This window comes from Bos mutus, chromosome 16, assembly GCF_027580195.1.
Source record: "Bos mutus isolate GX-2022 chromosome 16, NWIPB_WYAK_1.1, whole genome shotgun sequence".
NCBI lineage: Eukaryota > Metazoa > Chordata > Mammalia > Artiodactyla > Bovidae > Bos > Bos mutus.
This window is the reverse complement of record NC_091632.1, coordinates 55,615,062-55,635,417: the sequence shown is the minus strand read 5'-3', so window position 1 is coordinate 55,635,417 and position 20,356 is coordinate 55,615,062. Positions and strand designations below refer to the sequence as shown.

General features: G+C 36.4%; 1 protein-coding gene across 3 annotated transcripts in view; it reads left to right on the top strand.

Annotated features, from left to right (window-relative positions):
• The window catches only part of AHCTF1 (AT-hook containing transcription factor 1), a 94,720-nt gene that overhangs the window by 67,019 nt on the left and 7,345 nt on the right, over positions 1–20,356 (top strand). For 2 of the 3 annotated variants that reach the window (XM_070385380.1, XM_070385378.1), the window contains exons 27-33: positions 3,277–3,469; positions 4,912–5,115; positions 5,796–6,210; positions 11,087–11,210; positions 13,137–13,234; positions 14,191–14,399; positions 15,898–17,731. In XM_070385380.1, the coding sequence (XP_070241481.1) occupies positions 3,277–3,469; positions 4,912–5,115; positions 5,796–6,210; positions 11,087–11,210; positions 13,137–13,234; positions 14,191–14,399; positions 15,898–17,731 (3,077 nt within the window). The remainder of the gene's footprint in view (positions 1–3,276; positions 3,470–4,911; positions 5,116–5,795; positions 6,211–11,086; positions 11,211–13,136; positions 13,235–14,190; positions 14,400–15,897; positions 17,732–20,356) is intronic. The other variant, XM_070385379.1, reaches the window with a different exon arrangement.

Here is a 20,356-nt window from a genome sequence, read left to right as displayed (position 1 = left end):
TTCTTGATGATAGTCAGTCTGACCAGTGTGAGATGATACTTAATACTTACACTATAATTTTAAAATTATCTTTGAAGTCTTCATAAATACTGTTTTAAATTATTGAAGGAGTTTATAATGCTTCCTTTAAAAAAATAATTTGGGCAGTTTTATAGTAATTTTAAGGAATTTTACATCAGCTGATAATCTACTTAGAATTTTGCCTAATGATTTCAGACTGCTTAAAAAAAAGCAAACTTTGTTGTATTAAAATCATAAGCAAAATAAATTATTAATTTGTTTTCTTTAATCTCTCTGATTCAGACCCATGAATGAAGGTTATTTTTTATAAATCCCAGCTGATCTTGGTTGGCTTCTAAAAACTTGCCCCTGTTTAACTGAGCCTACTAAGATGTCTTAAGTGGCTTTAGTACAATAATACTTTTATTTCTTAAACCTATGGTTATTAGAAAAGTAAATAGTTAAATTGAAATTTTGTATCCAAGATGGAACTGTGGTTGTTTATTGGAGAGTGGAGAAGTGTTCATAATCATCAATAGCAGAGTACAAAAAGTATCTCTTAATGTAATGATTCTTTCTCTTTAATAATATGACCATAATTGTTGAAAATTTTTGACATTTTACAATTTATCCATGACAAAATGACATAATTTTGTTGAAATAGTTTTGATACTAAGAATAAAGGTACTCAGAATAAGTTAATAACTTAAAAACAATTGGGCTCAACCCATTTGTAGTGTATATAATGGACATCTTTTCAAATCATGAAAGGATTTTCCCTTTTTTGGGTTAGATTTTATTAAATTGAGGTTCTTTTCCTTTATTACCATAAGGAGATGGTGAGAAGGTTGCTTCAAATAGAAGTCATTATCACTGACATGGTATTTTTACCAATAGTTTTGTTTTTTTTCCCACAAATCACTTTTTCTCAGTTCCTTTGTACTTGAAAGTGAAAGTGAAGTCACTCAGTCGTGTCTGACTTTTTGCGACCCCATGGACTGTAGCCCACCAGACTCCTCCATCCATGGGATTTTCCAGGCAAGAGTACTGGAGTGGGTTGTCATTTCCTTTCTCCAGGAGATCTTCCCAACCCAGGGATTGAACCCTGGTCTCCCTCATTGTAGGCAGCTGCTTTACCATTGAATAGGTCTGCAATTCAAGAAGGGAGAAAGAATAAGTGTTCAGGCCTACTAATGGCCTAAAGACTATTATGAGAATCCTTTAAAACTGGTGTTAATGCATATGGAATAGAGCTGATTGAGTTGTGAATATTTACCTTTTATAAAAATCATTCCACTTCTTGCTTCTATATTTTTCAAATTGGGTGTGTGTTAGTGTAAGTAAAATTTAATGGATTGTGGCTTAGCATAGATAATATCAATGGGCACTGAATATAGTAAGGCTAAATGCCGTTTTATGTAATTCATATGTGTATATTTTTACATATGAAAATACATTCATTTGTGTATGTGTATAATCTAAAATGCATTACCTACTTGGATCATGGTCAAAAAGTTGTTGAGGAAATAAAAGACCTAATGTGATATTTAACACTTTCTTCAGAAAACAATAAAAAATGTTTTTCTTGATATCTTTTTTAAATGTAACTTAAACACATCAAGTCTTGTTAGTATAAGAATTTTGCTTTTACTCAGTAGGTATACCACTTGTTGCACAGACCTTGCTTTTGAGAAATAATCTTTCCTAAATAGACACCTTAAACATAAATTTAAGCCCAATGCAAGGCATTTAACAAAATACCTATTTGGGATAGCTCAATAAAAAAGTGAGCAAAAGTTTACAAATATATAATTTGAATGCAAATGAAGTAGAGAAGGAAAGAAGAATCAGAAGACAACAGAGAAAGAAATGTCTAGCAGTCTGACTGAATATTCTTGGTTTGGTAGAAAGCTCAGAGCTGTGCTTAGTACAGAATAACAAATGCAAAGATGCTGTATTTAGAGGAAGAAAATACTTCCTGTAAATATTTTCCACCACATAATAAGTTGTTTTGAAGCACCTATGATTTCTGTTGGTCTGCCATCTCTCGCAGCAAAAATCTTGAACTTAAAGGATAGAATGGCAAAGAAGGCATAGCAGCAAGAAATTATTATTTCTGGGCACCAAACCTACTTTTCTGGTTATTCTCAGCTGAATCACATAGGCATCTTGGGGTAGTGTTTTTGTTGCTAGGAATGTAGCCATAAAATAAACTATTAGGAAATTGGGAAAGGAGTGACTGTATGTTGATAAATGGTCCACAAAAATTGTAATCTGAAAATTTCACCTTCAAGTTTATTTATTTATAAATTAGGTTTTTAAGCTGTTTGGACTATGCATACTTAATACAAGTCACCAATGAGATCATTTCTATCATCTGATATGATAAGAATGTCCAGGACACTGTAGGAAAAAAAAACCATTGAGTATAGTCCTGGGATTCTCTTTTGCTACTAACCTCATTAATTTGAGAAAATTAACATTTCCTTTGGTTGCTAAGTGTAGTGATCAGAACCATAAAGGTAAATAAACCAGTATTCATTACGTAAATTTCATGTAGGTGAAAGGAATTTCTAGGTTGATGAAAGTGAATTGCAGTGAATGGCTTGCTAGGGAAGCATTACATTGTTTTCTTGAGTGCTTGAATCATTAACAGTTTGTCTTCATTTGAAAATAAATGCTTGGCACATAGAGGGGCTCAGTAAATATTGGTTAAGGGAGGGAGGAGGGCTATAACTCCTTCTGAGGGGGTGGGGAGTGTGATCTGAGAAGGAAATGGCAACCCACTCCAGTACACTTGCCTGGAAAATCCCATGGATGGAGGAGCCTGGTAGGCTACAGTCCATGGGGTCATGAAGAGTCGGACATGATTGAGCGACTCCACTTTCACTTTTCCATTGGAGAAGGAAATGGCAACCCATTCCAGTATTCTTGCCTGGAGAATCTCAGGGACAGAGGAGCCTGGTGGGCTGCTGTCTATGGGGTCGCAGAGAGTTGGACGTGGCTAAAGCGACTTAGCAGCAACAGCAGCAGTGGGAGCATGATCAAATTGCTATCTAGGTTTCATAATTCTCTTTTTTCACTACTGAATTAATTCTGATTTTTGAAACTAAGGGTGGCATTACAGACAGTAATATACTTGTCTGAATTTATATTTTCATATGGTGAATATAGAAGTTTGCATAATTAAATGGGATACTGATTCTTTTTGTTTCTTCAGTATAACTCAAATATGTTACCAGGATTTTTCTATTTATATGTATACTGTGATTACAGACTGCTGGATTTGGTTGTTCATCCTGTCCCCCAGCCCTCTCAGTGTTTGGAGTTGATTCAGCAAAGCCCCACAAGGTCTCCTTGGTCCCTGGCATCTAGTTCATTGCCAGTAAGTTCACAATTAAAAGGATCACGTCAGAATGCCTCTAGGGCTTCAGAATTACATTTACTTGAAACTCCTCTTGTTGTTAAGGTAAGTATTATATTACATATCTAGCATCTAGTATTCATAGTGAAGCTAGGAAGTTCCTTACAAATAGCAGAGAGAAATAAAACTATTTATAATCGACATCTCTGGGTAATAGGGGTTTTAAGCCTTTATTTTCCCTTTTTCTGTGGATATGTTTCCAAAATGCTTACTGTATTATAAATTAGCCTTTTTTCTTTGAAAAATGCTTTCATGTTCTTGTTGTGTGGTTTTTTTTTTTCTGATACCATTTTGCTATTTCATCAAATACTTTCTCATTCTTAACATTTTTTAAGTTTTGTATTAAAATTCTAGCTCCTTCAGTAAAATTATAAAGTGTTACTCTTTCCTGCTATCAGTAGGAAATTGCTTTTTCCTTCACCCTTTCTGATAAATTACTAGCAGAGAAACCACAGCTAAACTTGTGATGACTGGTAACAGTGGATTTTTAGCTTCCTGTTGGAAAGCCATTTTCACATATGTTCTCTGCAAGTTCCTTGTCCGGTATTCTGGATTGAGTCCCAGAACTTATTTATTTTTTCCTTAATTGTTTCTGGATATCCAGCATTTAAAGTGAAGCCAAGAAATTCTTACTTTTCAAACTGGATAAAAGATACTTCAATAAATGCTATTCCTAAAATAGTTATTAAAAGAAATTGAAAAGGTGGTTGCTAAGATTAAGTTCCTAATATTTAATATCCAGTATAGTATTTCTAACTTTTTTCTTCTATAGAAAAACACTCATATTTTATATAATCTGCTGTTAAGTTCAAATGAAATTAAATGAGGGAGTAATTTTGTACTTGCTACCAAAAAGAATCTAGGAAAAAAATCAATATAATCTTATGATGGATCTAATGGAATTTAATAATCTAATAGGATCCAGTAATTTGTTTACGAGTCCTTTAGAGGAGAGGTTAAGTGAGGAAATTGTTTTTGCTAACTAGTTCATCTGATTATTTGTAATCATTGTAGTAAACCATAAGAATTCTCATAAGTAAGTCAGTTACTATTGAATTCATGTAATGGAATTATATTTTTTCTAAAACATTCTTAAAGTCAGTCTTATTAATTTAGATTAGCTTGCTATAATTAAACTAGATTCTGTTCTTCACACAGTACCATCTCTTTCACCTACTACAGTTTTCTAAGCAATAGTTAAATAATTTGTCTTATATCAGCACTTTATTTTTTAAGTTGAACTTAAACCTAGGAATAATCAAGGTTTAGAATGATTATGGATGCAATTTTATGTTTTGTAGCCTTATAAATAGAAAGCACTGAGTAGAATTTTATGTTTTCTTTCCAGTAATCTATAATAATACTTATTGATGTTTTTATTGGAGATGAGAATATAGTCACCATTGCCACTCATTTGGCTCTGTCTGTCCTTACGTAAGTGTCTTTTACAAACACTAATGGTGAATTCCATTTACTCTGTGTCATAGAAAGCTAAGACTTTGGCTATGTCAGTTACTTCCTCTGGATTTGCCGAGTTCACTCCTCAATCCATCCTAAGGTCTGGTCTTCGAACAACACCTTTAGCATCTCCCTCTCTGTCACCTGGAAGATCTCTTAGTCCTCCTTTACGACTCAAAGAAACTAGAATTTCATTCATGGAAGAAGGTGTAACCACGAAATGGACTGCTGCTGTAAGTTTGATAATAGTTGGAACAAAAGGACTTCTTAATAATATATTAAGCTCCTATCAGTGTAAATGATATCGCTATAGATTTTTATATACAGTCTTGCAGATAGTCATAAAATCAGAAAACGTTAATTCAGAGAGAAACTTTAGGGCCTTGGCTAAACCAAACCTACCATTTACAGGTGAAGAAAATAGGGCTAGAAGCACTATTAACTTCCCAAGTTAAGTTGTCTATAACCACATAGTTACTTGATAGAAGAAATGGGACTGAAATTAAGATCCATGGTTGGTTTTGTTTGTTTGTTTTGGAATGTCTTTGTTTTTTAACCTGTATTGTACTGCTGTTCTTAGTAAGTTCCTAGTTTGTTGTCTGTTTGGGAGGGTTATGTCTTTAGAGCTTCACTGTAGGTTAATAGGAATCCATTGGTGGTTATTGGGCATCTTGCCTATTCTGTATATTAGTCTTTTGGAAGTACTGATCTATTACCAATTAGAGAATCATTAACAGTCATTAACTTTTAATCATCAGTCTGAGGAGAATGAATTAGAGTAAGTAAATTTTGATGGAGAAAGAATTTGGAGATAAACAGAGCATGGAAAGGGTGGGTGTGATTGGGATGGATAAGTTAGATTTAACTGATTTTTACTAGTAAAATTTTTTTTCTCCAAATCTTTACTTGATAGACTGTAGATGACAGCAAAGCAAAAACATTTATTACTGCATCTTTACATAAATGTGGGGCTCCAGCAGAAACTGAATGGCTGAAAAACAAAGATAAGACAACATCTTTTCCCCTGGATAGCCCTGAAGAGGAACATCAAGAAATGGATGTCAGATCACAGGATACAACTTCACAAAGTTTGGAGAAACTGGATGTGAGCGTAGAAAATAGCAATACTTCCACCAGATCAGACCAGACTACCTTAGAGTATCAGGATGCTCCATTACCAGAAGACTTTGAAGATATTTTGATAGCCTCTAAGTCAGTGAGCTCTTTCACTGAACTGGTTGCTAATTTAACTGAACAGACTGAGAAGAACAGTGATAAAGATACATTTGAACCAGGAGTGACTCCTCCAGAGCCAGAGAAACAAATGGGTAAGGACTCATCCCAGATATTCAAAATGGCCATTGATATCCTTCAGTAAAATTTGGAATAGAAGTTTCTCTACCATAAGAAAAGCAACAGGGTTAAATAATTACATGATCATAGCACAGTAGGTTCTAGCAAGAGTACACATATCTTATTCTTTCCACTTACAAACTTTGATTATAAGTATGTATGAGGTTTGAGAAGAGGAGAACTTAATGTGTGTTCTGTTTTCATTTGGAGATGAAATTTAGAAAAGAACAGTAATGATTAAGGAAGCAATGTCAAATATCAGTGTGACTTAACATCTTCCTATAGTTATGAGAAATAATAATACTACCTTTAAAGACTACGTTAACTTACCCATCCAGAAGCCTCAACTTTCTGGAAAGCTGCTTAGGAAACGAAGTTCATTCTGCTCTCCATCCCTGCCTCCAAAATAATCACTAGAAAGTGAAAATAAATGTCCAAAGACCCATGAATCTATTGTCTTTATATTCATTTATCAAAAAATGTTTGAGCCCCTAATCTTGTGCAACGGACAGGGTCCTGTTTTGTGTGTGTGTTAGGTATTAAGGATAAATAAAGTAGAGGATAAAGAATAAAAATGTGCTAGATGTTAAGGATAAACTAAGTAGACATGGCACTTGCCTGCATGTAATGTAAAGTCTAGTGAGTGAGTGAGAGTTGCTCAGTCATACCTGACTCTTTGCAACCCCATGGACTGTAGCCTGCCAGGCTCCTCTGTCCATGGAATTATACAGGCAAGATTACTGGAGTGGATTGTGGATTAAATCAAACAAGTGCGTACAACGCAGTTTGATAAATGTTATGGTGGGAGACACAGTAGGAACCAGTGGAACACAAGAAGGGAGAAACTTTGCTTAGAATTGGTGGATCAGAAAACTTAGTCTATGTTTATCTTTCTTACTCCTGCAGATTTAACAAGCTTATTTAAAGATAATTCCTATCTTTAAATCTGTAAAACCAGTGTAAAAATGTGTGTCATAATGGTTTCTTTGGGAAAATATTTTCTGCCTAAGCTGAACTAAGGTTTCTTAAAATGTGAATCCAGTGAAGTTGGGGCTAATACTGTCTTTATTTGATAAACGTACACATTATTAACTGGACATGGAACAACAGACTGGTTCCAAACAGGAAAAGGAGTACGTCAAGGCTGTATATTGTCACCCTGCTTATTTAACTTATATGCAGAGTATATCATGAGAAACGCTGGGCTGGAGGAAGCACAAGCTGGAATCAAGATTGCCGGGAGAAATATCAATAACTTGAGATATGCAGATGACACCACCCTTATGGCAGAAAGTGAAGAGGAACTAAGAAGCCTCTTGATGAAAGAGGAGAGTGAAAAAGTTGGCTTAAAGCTCAACATTCAGAAAACTAAGATCATGGCATCTGGTCCCATCACTTCTTGGGAAATAGATGGGGAAACAGTGGAAACAGTGTCAGACTTTATTTTTATGGGCTCCAAAATCACTGCAGATGGTGACTGCAGCCATGAAATTAAAAGACGCTTACTCCTTGGAAGGAAAGTTATGACCAACCTAGATAGCATATTCAAAAGCAGAGATATTACCTTGCCAACAAAGGTCCGTCTAGTCAAGGCTATGGTTTTTCCTGTGATCATGTATGGATGTGAGAGTTGGACTATGAAGAAAGCTGAGCGCCGAAGAATTGATGCTTTTGAACTGTGGTGTTGGAGAAGATTCTTGAGAGTCGCTTGGATGCAAGGAGATCCAACCAGTCTATCCTAAAGGAGATCAGTCCTGGGTGTTCTTTGGAAGGACTGATGTTGAAGCTGAAACTCCAGTACTTTGGCTACCTCATGTGAAGAGTTGACTCATTGGAAAAGACCCTGATGCTGGGAGGGATTGAGGGCAGGAGGAGAAGGGGACAACAGAAGATGAGATGGCTGGATGGCATCACTGACTCGATGGACATGGGTTTGAATGAACTCTGGGAGTTGGTGACAGACAGGGAGGCCTGGTGTGCTGTGATTCATGGGGTCTCAAAGAGTCGGACACGACTGAGCGACTGAACTAAACTGAACACATTATTAATTGCTTTAAGAATTTCAGTTCAGTTGCTCAGTCATGTCCGACTCTTTGTGATCACAGGGACTGTGGCACGCCAGGCCTCCCTGTCCATCACCAACTCCCGGAGGCTGCTCACACTCATGTCCATTGAGTCAGTGATGCCGTCCAGCCATTTCATCCTCTGTCATCCCCTTCTCCTCCTGCCTTCAATCTTTCCCAGCATCAGGATCTTTTCAAATGAGTCAATTCTTCGCATCAGGTGGCCAGAGTATTGGAGTTTCAACATCAGTCCTTCCAGTGAATATTGAGGACTGATTTCCTTTAGGATGGACTGGTTGGATCTCCTTGCAGTCGAAGGGACTCTAAAGAGTCTTCGCCAACACCATAGTTCAAGAGCATCAGTTCTTTGGCACTCAGCTTTATTTATAGTCCAACTTTCATATCGATAGATGACCACTGGAAAAACCATAGCTTTGACTAGACAGACCTTTGTTGGCAAAGTAATGTCTGCTTTTCAATATGCTATCTAGGTTGGTAATAACTTTCCTTCCAAGGAGCAAGCGTCTGTTTATTGCATGGCTGCAGTCACCATCTGCAGTCATTTTGGAACCCAAAAAAATAAAGTCTCTCACTGTTTCCACTGTTTCCCCATCTATTTGCCATGAAGTGATGGGACCAGATGCCATGATCTTCGTTTTCTGAATGTTGAATTTTAAGCCAACTTTTTCTCTCTCCTCTTTCACTTTCATCAAGAGGCTTCTTAGTTCTTCTTCACTTTCTGCCATAAGGGTGGTGTCATCTGCATATCTGAGGTTACTGATATTTCTCTTGGTAGTCTTGATTCCAGCTTGTGCTTCACCCAGCCCAGCATTTCTCATGATGTACTCTGCATATAAGTTAAATAAGCAGGGTGACAATATACAGGCTTGACGTACTCCTTTTCCTATTTGGAACCAGTCTGTTGTTCCATGTCCACTTCTAACTGATGCTTCCTGACCTACATATAGATTTCTCAAGAGGCAGGTCAGATGGTCTGGTATTCTCATCTCTAAGAATTTTCCAGAGTTTGTTGTGGTCCACACAGTCAAAGGCTTTGGCATAGTCAATGAAGCAGAAATTGATATTTTTCTGGAACTCTCTTGCTTTTTTGATGTTCCAGCGGATGTTGGCAATTTGATCTCTGGGTCCTCTGCCTTTTCTAAATCCAGTTTGAAAATCTGGAGTTCACAGTTCACGTACTGTTGAAGTTAGCTTGAAGAATTTTGAGCATTACTTCACTAGTGTGTGAGATGAGTGCAGTTGTGTGGTAGTTTGAGCATTCTTTGGCATTTCCTTTCTTTGGGATTGGAATGCAAACTGACCTTTTCCAGTCCTGTGGCCACTGCTGAGTTTTCCAAATTTGCTGGTATATTAAAAGCACTTTCACAGCATCATCTTTTAGGATTTGAAGTAGCTCAACTGGAATTCCATCACCTCCACTAGCTTTGTTTAGTGATGCTTCCTAAGGCCCACTTGACATCACATTCCAGGATGTCTGGCTCTAGGTTGGTGATCACACCATCAGGATTATCTGGGTCGTGAAGATCTTTTTTGTGTAGTTCTTCTGTGTATTCTTGCCACCTCTTTTTAATATCTTCTGCTTCTGTTAGGTCCTTACCATTTCTGTCCTTTATTGAGCCGTTCTTTGCATGAAATGTCCCCTTGGTATCTCTAATTTTCTTAAAGAGATCTCTAGTGTTTCCCATTCTATTGTTTTCCTCTATTTCTTTGCATTGATCATTGAAGAAGGTTTTCTTATCTCCTTGCTATTCTTTGGAACTCTGCATTCAAATATGTATATCTTTCCTTTTCTCCTTTGCCCTTCATTTCTCTTCTATTCACAGCTATTTGTAAGGCCTTCTCAGACAGCCATTTTGCCTTTTTGCATTTCTTTTCCTTGGGGATGGTCTTGATCCCTGCCTCCTGAACAATGTCACGAAATTCCATCCATAGTTCTTCAGGCACTCTGTCTATCAGATCTAATTCTTTGAATCTATTTGTCACTTGCACTGTATAATCGTAATCTAAGAATTTAGGACTGTCTTTATAAATAGTGTATCTTTAGAAGTTCACATACTCTTTTGATGTGCTGTGTTCCACTAAAATATTTGAATGGTAACTGTTTGATGAAGATGTTATTGGCAGTATTTTGACTCAGTTCAGTTGCCAGTCATGTCTGACTCTTTGCGACCCCATGGACCTCAGCATGCCAGTCTTTCCTGTCCATCACCAACTCCCAGGGGCTATTCAGTACTCAGACTCATTGAGTCAGTAATGCCATCCATCCATCTCATCCTCTGTCATCCCCTTCTCTTACCTTCAATCTTTCCCAGCTTCAGGGTCTTTTCAAATGAGTCAGTTCTTCACATCAGGTGCCCAAAGTATTGGAGCTTCAACTTCAGCCTCAGTCTTTCCAGTGAATATAGTGTTTTCATTGACTAGTCCTAAAATGATGAGGTGGTCTCAAATAGACATTTTTATTGTTTTGTGGGGAGTATTATATAGCACAGACTTTAGAGTGAAATCAGCTAGATTTGAATCTTGCTAGCTCAGCTAGTTGATAACCCGTTAAGCCAAAAGTATTAGTTAAAGATGAAAGAGGGGATTGGGGTGGGGTTTGGCCTAGGCTCAGAGAATTAGAAGGAACTGGTAGTCTGATGCCAAAGGAATAAACTAAAAGTATACAAAAAAGCAGACCCAACAACTTACTAAAAGGTAATAAGCCAAGACTGTAAGTAATTGCTAAACATTTAGTAAATATATATGTTCATAACTGTATTATTTACAGGCACTTTAGAAGATGCAGAAGCAAAGGATGGCTTAGTTGTGGAGGGTGTGCTTTCAGAATTAAATCACTTAAGCCCCATTCAAGGAGTTGAAGCTTCTCTTTGTGTACCATCAGTCCGGGAAGAGTAAGTTTATAGAGAAAATTTCAAATATTGATAATGTTTAATGAAGCTGTGAAACAGTAGTAAATATTGGTATTTGTTCCATGCATAGATTAACTCTTATTTAGATCTTTCTTTGTCTCTGTCATTTCCATTTTGGTACTGTATCTGTTATGTAGGAAATTCATTTGTACAACTCAGTGTTATTTAGTAGTTATTATGAAACGATACCAAATGTTTCCTAAACATACAGAGACATGATAAATTGAGGCAGAACTCTTTAGAATCACCAAAGAATATTATTTTCGTTGAAAAACAAAAGTTTCACTTACGGCCACACATTCTTCCATGCTCTCCTGCTTTCAGTGGTCTCAGAGTAATCTGGTATGTATCCTATAGCACCAAGGCAGATCATAAGGGAGATGGTTCAGAGACAGTATTGATCCTTGCCATTTGGTTGCTACAAGACTCAAGTTAAAAGTTATTGTTTTTCAGTGACAGCTTGAACTATTATGCTGCCAGTTCTTCAGTTTCATTTAGCACTTAACACATTCAGCCAGTATACTAGGTGATGTAGGACAGTGCTACTTAAAGTGTGGACTAATAAAGTTGATGCTAGTTACTGAAGACTTTATGGTCTGCAGCAAGATAGCAGCTTCTATTAAAATACTTATCAATAGCCTTTTTGGAAGTTAGGTGAACTAACCATTGAGGTAGTTGATTGACCTTCTGGCATAAACTCCTTATCTCATTGCAAGACTGGACGCATTGTGTATCAGCACTTTGGAGTAATGCAATTGTAGAGAATATAATAAAAAATTGCAGCTTCAATTATCAAGAAGTTGTAAGGGTATAATTTACTAAGATTAACCCACATAAAACATGACAATTTAAGATACTGTAAATGCTTCACTGTAAGTTCTGAGAGTGATTTCACAGACCATCCATAAAACAGTATTATAATCATCACCTCTCATACATTTAACTCAGTCATATTCTTCACTTCTGAGAGAGAAATCGTGGAAACTGCAACTTTGCCAGTCCTTCATGGAAAAGGAGGGAGAAAATAGTACGAAAGGATTATCAAGATTGTTATTTAATTCTAAGGTTTTAAAATTTTTAATGAAAATTAGTATAAATTATAATGGGTTCAGTGGATTACAGCAACAACAAATCAAAAAGCAGTCACTTGATCAGAAATTTGGCATTCATCAGTGTCAATCTAGGCGAATATTCAACATCTTGGCAAGCTAGTTCCTTTTTAAATGTAAACTTATTTTGTTGTTGGTTCTTGGTTATCCTTACTGTAAACATTGTGATTAAGATAAGTCTTACAAATATACCTATAAATAAATGTGTACATATTCCAAATGCATACTTTTTCTTGAACTTTATAATTTATTTGTCCCATTTTAAAAGTCAGCATGCTTTAGTTGGCTTCAGGGGAAGGCCACCTCAGAATACAAAGGGACCACTGTCAACTCTTCCTAGAACTTTCGTCAAGTAGATTAGTAGAGGTTACATTGGTCTCCCATTCTGAGTCATTTATCATACTTTTTCCAGTTGGCCTTAAAATATTGAATCTACTGAGTATATAGGGGAAATGTCCATACTATTTGACGGGTTTATTTGAAAAATGTTGCCACTGATAATTAAAAATTGACATCCATGTAATTTATACTGACCAGCATTTTAAAATCATTTTATTTGTAGTTTAAGGTTATGCCATTATTTTCAACAAAGTAAAATATTAGAAAATAAGAAAAACAAATACAACATTACTTGTTTCTAAATTCACTTGTAAATTATATAGTTGTATTATTCAGAATGTACTTGCATTGTATATTCTCTGAACATTGGTTTTAAAAGTAGGAGTTGGGGTAGGATTAAAGCAGGTCAGAACAGATGGGATCTTCTTAGACACTGAAGTATATGTTTCTCTCCCTGAAGGGAACTCCTCAGCCTGAAGTCCACAGTACCTGTTTTAGACGAAGGACTGGTCTCTGTTGAAGCCTATACCTCTGCAGTTACAGCAGGTAACAATAAATGTATGTATTGTTTTGACTTCAGAATCATTTCACTTCAGTGTTTTGTCTAAAGAGTGTTCTATTCTTAGAGCAAAAGAATCTGGATCACAGTCCAGACTGTTATATGTTACGCCTCTCCAGTTGTTTCCCTAGCTAAAAATAGAATTCTGAGGAAGCGTGTCAGCTATCAGAGCAGTTGGTTGCTTGTAAAACACTCTGTAGTTCTAACAGTAGAAGTCTTAGAATGGTTTTTGTGGACGTATTTAAAGAGGAAAAAAGTAAATTACCGGTCCCCACCCAAGGCTGTATACCTGGTTTTTGACCTTCTGGGTTTCAGGTATCTACACAGGGTTACTTCCATATATATTCTGTGTTTGTGATAACTTACAGCCGAGATTGGCTTATTGTTATTAGAAAATAATCACAAACATCTGAATTTGCTCCAGGGAAGATAAACAGATATGTGGAGTTAATTTGACATTTTTTTCCCCAGTGAATTTTCTTTCTTCTTCCTTGCCTTTTTTTTTTTTTTTTGAGTGTCTTCTCAGTTAGACACTGGCTGTTCAGAAATGAGTTTGTTTTGCTATTTCATTTCTGCAGTGAATATTACTGTGTATACATCTTCACATGTTCTGTGTCAGTATTTCTTTCACATAGATTCCCAAACATGGCCTTGCTAGGTCAACAGGTGTACACAGGTTTTTAATTTTTTATTGTTTATATTTTATCTTTTTGAAAAGCAAATGCGTATTGTCTAAACTGAGTGAGTGGATACTGATGAAGGAGGAGTACTGTATAGACCCTCGTAGGCTTTTCCTCTTCGAAGCTGTTAGAAACGTTTTGACACTCTTGACAGTTGTTCAAGGAAACGTTAAGTGCAGTGCAGCCTTTCCTCTTCTGTGTGCTTCCCCAGTTGTGTATATATCTTTTTTTAATTAGTTTAAAACATGGAAGATTAACTCTCATTTTTTTTTCAGCCATGCCCGAAGTCCCTGGTGATAGTGGAAGATCTGGGCCTGTTACCTCTGAAAGCCCTGTAGTCTCTGAACATAGGCTTGACCAGGAAGTAGAGTTGAACTTAAAAGAAGATCATGAAATAGAAGTTGATGTACTAAAAGCAAGTGTTGACTTACCAGAAGAAAAGACTCCAATTTCTGATGATCCTCCTGATACTCAAGAAATTCATGTAAAAAAAATTATTTTTTATTTCCTTGTCAGTCTCTCAGTGTTGGTTTAGTTAGGTTTCAGACCATAGCTCTAATGTAATGTATTCATGCATTTCACTACTATGTAGAAATCCCTTTATAAAAATCTGTGTTTGAAAAGGTATATAAAATACATTGTGGAATTATAGAGATCATCCTTTAAGAAATTGGTTTCATGAAAACCAAAAGACTGTGTTAAAGAAGTCACAGTTTTAATAATTTTCACTCAGTATCCAGTTCAAATGGAAGGTCTTTTGGCCATAAGAAAACATATTAGCTACTCTTGAAACATGCATGACATCACAGCTATCCAGAGCATATATCTGAAAATAGTTGAGTACAGTTAAATAGAATTCTTTACCATCTCCCCTCCCTTCATACTTTTGGGAAAATGATATTCTGCTGCCTGGGGTTTAAATTCTTATATACTCCAGAAAGGTGGGATTTTTTTTGCTATTTAATATGACTTACGTGTCCTAAAAATCCCACCAAATCTATTATCAACAAGTAAGTTTTGCATGATAAGTGAATTTAAGGTGAAGAAAAATAATCTCTTCTAGTTATTTATGATTGTATAGTAGTTGGGAAGTTTAACTCATAAAAATGTCTTGGTTATCCATATTGAATTTCATGAGTATTCTCACTGTGAATTAGATGGATAAAGTCCCTTTTCCTTCAGCCAGGAAGCTAATAAAATTTGTGGGCATAGTGTAAATGGGAATCCTCATTTCTGGGTATTTCCAGTCTTTCAGTGAATGTGTGGGTAGTGGGAAAATGTCATTGTTTAGGTGGGTGGTAATGTTCTACCTTCTTGGTCAGGAGATCTCTCTGTTACTTTCTGCCTCCTCCTTTTTCTCCCCTTCCCTTACCAAAAGGTAAATGCAAGGACCATTCCTTCTTCCACCAAACCCTTGCAAGAGAGGTACTGAACTTGAAAGCCTTAGGAATTTCATGGTTTATGCAGCCCCAGCAAAGGGAAGAGGATTGAGTCTAGCCCAAGGGAGCTTATGTAGGTGAACTCTTCTTCAACCTTACGGGGATCATGCTATTTAGGAAAAGTGTGGTTAGGTGATTTGGGGATTATCATTAGAACATAGTTTGGGGGTTGTTGCTTTTTCTCCAGTTCATTTTTTTTTTCCTTGGGTGAGAATAGAATAAATCCTTAATTATTGCAACTGTTAGCATCATAATAATTTTTAACATTTTTGTTAAGACTGTCTTTTTTAGCCAGGGAAATGTAGACTTCTACTTTAATTCCATTCAGGGTTTCGATCTTTTTCTATCTAGTTATTTTGACTGAGTGAGAAAGTCTGATTGCTTAAATGGCTATTTTAATAAAGTAAACCTATAAGTATATGCCATTTTGATGTAGTTTATGTTTAACAATTCATACACCAAGGGTGAGATGGTCTTTAAAAAAATTTATGCTATAGGTTAAAATATATACGTTAATAGTCTCTTATCTTTAATTCATTTTAGGTAATTGAACATGAAAAGCTTGAAGGTCAAGATTCAGGACAAGAGGCTAGGAATCTTTCATTTAATGAGTTGTATCCCTCAGGAACTCTTAAGCTTCAATACAATTTTGATACCATTGAGCAACAGTTTTGTGACTTACCTGATAATAAAGACTCTGCTGAGTGTGACATTGCTGAGGTGGATGGAGAACATTTTGTGGCACAGAGCAACTTTACCTTGATTTTGGAAGGTGAAGAAGGAGAAGTAGAGACAGATGATTCTGCAGCATCTGATGTGTTAGCTAAAGCAGCTAATGCAGCCACTGAGGAAAAACATGTATGCAGTGAGGAAAGTGAGAATCACAGGCATGTTGCAGATTTGCCATCTGTCATAATGAGTGATCAGAAGTCCCAGAGGGTAGAGACATTACCATATGTGCCTGAACCAATTAAAGTAGCAATTGCAGAAAATTTATTAGATGTAATTAAAGACACAAGAAGTAAAGAAATTACTTCAGATACAATGGAACAGTCCATTCAAGAAAACATACCTTTAATAAGCCAAAAGGTAAAGTGTTCCACCAAGTTAGCCAACTTTACAACTAAGACTGTTCAGGAAACAAGTACAGAGACTATAAATGTCGGCGAGGTTAATGACATGATTTCCTCCAGAACTCGCAAGAGAGGACGTGTCCAAAACCTGAATGTCAAATCAGCACAACAGGAAGAGCCAGCCGCTGTTGCTACTCCTGAGATGCTGGGGCTTTCAGTTACAAAGAAAACTAGGAAAACAAAAGAAATTGCAGGGGCTCTGGAAAGTGCCAGTTCTGATGACAAGGGAGTATCTCATAACCAGCAAATACCTCAAAATGCTGTTACTCCTAGGAGAGGAAGGAGAAAAAAAGATGTTAATCAAGACACATTAGAAAATGCTAATTCTGTGGAACAAGAATTACAAGTTACTCCAGGTAGGGAATTAAGAAGGTTAAAATCATCTCAGCTGTTGGAAGCAGCAACTGAAGAAAGTTCTTTTAGAAAAGAAGTTAAGCTTTCATCTGCTACAAAAAGGACTCCTAGAAGAACTAAATCTGTAGAAAATCGGGAAAGTGTTGAAGTTATAAATGATCTGAAGGTCAGCAAAGTAGCAGGTCCTAGCAGAAGTACCAGAAAATTGAGAAGTACTCATTTGGAAGCTTCTGAAAGTGTAGGATATAAACAAGAGGGGGAGTCCGCTGAACAACAGCTGCCTATTCAACGTGGTAAAAGGGTTAAAAAGAAAGAAGTTAGTGCGTTGGATGTTACAGAAGATTCCAAACTTGATTCCTCCCAGTTGACTATTCAAGCAGATTTTGGTACACCTGCTACACCTAGGAAACGTGGTAGACCAAGAAAAATCAATCCATCTGAAGATGTAGAATCTAAGGCTGTTACAGAAGCAGGAAGTCTCAAGAAGAGAGAAGGTCTCAGCATCCAAAGGAGATCCACAAGAAACACCCCAGCTAAAAGTGAAAATACTGATGTTGGGAAACCAACTTTAGAAGAGTCAGTTTTCATGCCAAATGAGGAAGTTGCTGCAGTGATGAGCTCTAAGAAGAAGCTTACAAAAAGGACTGAAAACCAAAGCCAGAAACGTTCATTACGTTCAATACCAGAAAAGTGCATAGATGAAGAAACGGCACACACAGAGCCAGATGCCCAAGAAGAAAGATTGCTTGCTACAGTTGCTTTGACTAAATCTTCCCGTAGCACACGGACTAGATCTACCAAGGCCATCTTGTTGCCGGACCTTTCTGAACCAAAAAATGAGTCTCTTTTATTTTCTCCTCCTGTGTCAAAGATTCCAAGGAAAGAGAAAGGTACTTTTTTTTTTTTTTTTGAAGAATAATTTCCATCTCATTTAAAGTCTTCAGCTTAAACTGTTAAGGCACTGTTGGATCATATCTCCTAAAAATGATTTATAGGGAATTCCCCTCCTGAAAAAAACTTTTTAATCTTTTAATAGTAAAATATTAATATCTTAATTTTAAAGTTTATTTTTAGATTCAAGAATTTTCTGCTTCATTGTGACTTTTTAAATCTTATAATTAACTTGACATAGGTTTAATTTTTTTTTAGAATAGGATCATTTCTTTTCATTCTGTCCTTATATCATAAGTGACTTGATTTTGGTTTTTCCCCAGATAGAACCTTCATTTTTGTCTCATATTCCAGATGATGTCCACAACTTCAAATTGTTTTGAAGGGAAGTAGCAGTAGAATTATCTTGATTATGATACAGAAATTATTTAAATCCATATTTCTTGTTGTCCATGAACTGGCAAGGCTACGTGCCCAACCTCCCTCACTGATGATACAAGCTTTTAATTGTATTGTTTGATAGGTATAGTTCATACCATCTCAACAGGAGTGAAGTCTCTCACTCTTTATGTATAGTGTGTCTGTTAGTCGCTCAGGCATGTCTTAGGCCTTGCCATCCCTTGGACTGTAGCCCGCCAAGCTCCTCTGTCCATGGAATCTCCAGGCAAGAATACTAGAGTGGGTTGCCATGTCCTCCTTCAGGGGATCTTCCCAACCCAGGGATTGAACCCCAGGTCTCCTGTCTTGCAGGCAGATTCTTTACTGTCTGAGCCACCAGGGAAGCCCATGTATAAAGCAGAGATATACATAAAGTACATAAACAGATATACAGTTTATTTGCACTTTTAAGATTTCTTGGGCAGAATTCAGTGAGGGAGACAGTTAAGAAAAAAGATCTAAAAAGGTGCTGATAAAGCAGATTAGGGACGTGTAAGTAAAGTGGGTGACTGTTGTGCTGAACTCTTGCATGTATTTTTTAATGCATTGGTGAACATCCTGTATAGTTGCCTCCTGACTTGAGGAAGGCCAAGAGAAAGATGAGTCATTTAAAAATCCACAAACTAAAATTTTCTGTCTTTAGCATTCGCTGTGCAAAAACCTCTTGAAATATATTGTATTTGTGTAAGTTGTTATATTACATAAGAGCCTAGAAAAGGATGCTTTGCTATAGATTTGATCATTTGTTCTAAAAATGAATCTGTAGTTATTAGGCATTCCTTTTCCCCATCCCGTCCGCCATTTTTGAGTACATTTTTATTTTTATTTTGGTTTATTCATGCTGTTAGGAAAGTGTGGTTATGCCTGTCTTTCCGTGGAGGAAAGTGAAATGACCAAATATGTGAGATTTTAGCTAACTTTATTAAGCTACTATGTGAGATAAAAGTTAACATGAAAAAGAGCAATGAATGGTAGAAGAATGTCATTAACAACTCATACTTTTTTCATGACTATCATAGCCAAACACCTCAATAATTCTGATTTTTGTTATCTTTACATTCTTCATCCATATACATTTAACTGTAACTTTTTTCTATAATAAAAATAATAGATGCCTGCCACAGAAAATTAGAAATTAAAAATATTTAATTTAGCCATCTAGAGTACCAGTAACCACTGTTTACATCTGCTTATATATCCTTCTAGCTGGATATATAGTTTTTTTATAAAACCCAATGCACAATAGTTTGTATGTATACATATTATTCCTCCCACCTCCTACTTATTTCATGAGCATTTTTCAGATACTGGAAAATATCCTCAAAACCCTGAGTGTTCATGGTTTTGTGTTTTGTTTTTTACATATTGATAATGTGTAAAAGTTAATGTGTGTAGCATTTCAACTCACTTACGTGCCACAGATAGCTCAAACATTCTCCTGGTAGGTGTTTGAATCATTTTCAGATTTTCTAGTATTAAAAATAAGTACCTTCTAAGATGAGTTAGAGGTAAGAAGTTTGGGACTTACATCTCTCATTTCTGCCTCTTAACTAGCTTTCTGAATCTTGTTTTCTCATCTTTATAGTGAAGGTAATAATGCCTACTCTGTAGGGTTCTTGTGTGTATTCACTACTTTAGCAAAGCAATTGCTGCCAAGGTCCGTTTGCTCTCTTACTTTGCCCTTAGATTATAGGTTCTACACTCTTAGAGTTCCTTCTTGTCCCTTGTGCCTACTAACTTTTTTAGGGAGGGATAGGAGCTCCAGTGTTCTTTCCTGGAGGATCCCAGGGACAGGGGAGCCTGGTGGGCTGCCATCTGTGGGGTCGCACAGAGTCAGACACGACTGAAGCGACTTAGCAGCAGCAGCAACAGGAGATACAGAGAAGAGTGGATACACAAATATTATATGATTAGAAAGCTGGAGGCCATCCTCTATTTAATTGAAACATGTCAAACACGTATCTTAGAAGCACTAGCTAAAAAGAATGTACAGTTTGACATTTCAGTAGATTTTCTGTAATTCCATTATTCAGCAGCAGATATTTAAGAAGGGTTTGCTTATATGCCTGAGTGTATACTAGGGTATACATTTATCAGTTCATTTGATTCTCAGTATAACCCAGTGTAGTTTAGGTACCATTATTCTTTTTTTCCACAGTGAAGAAAGTGAAGTTCAGTGAAACTGA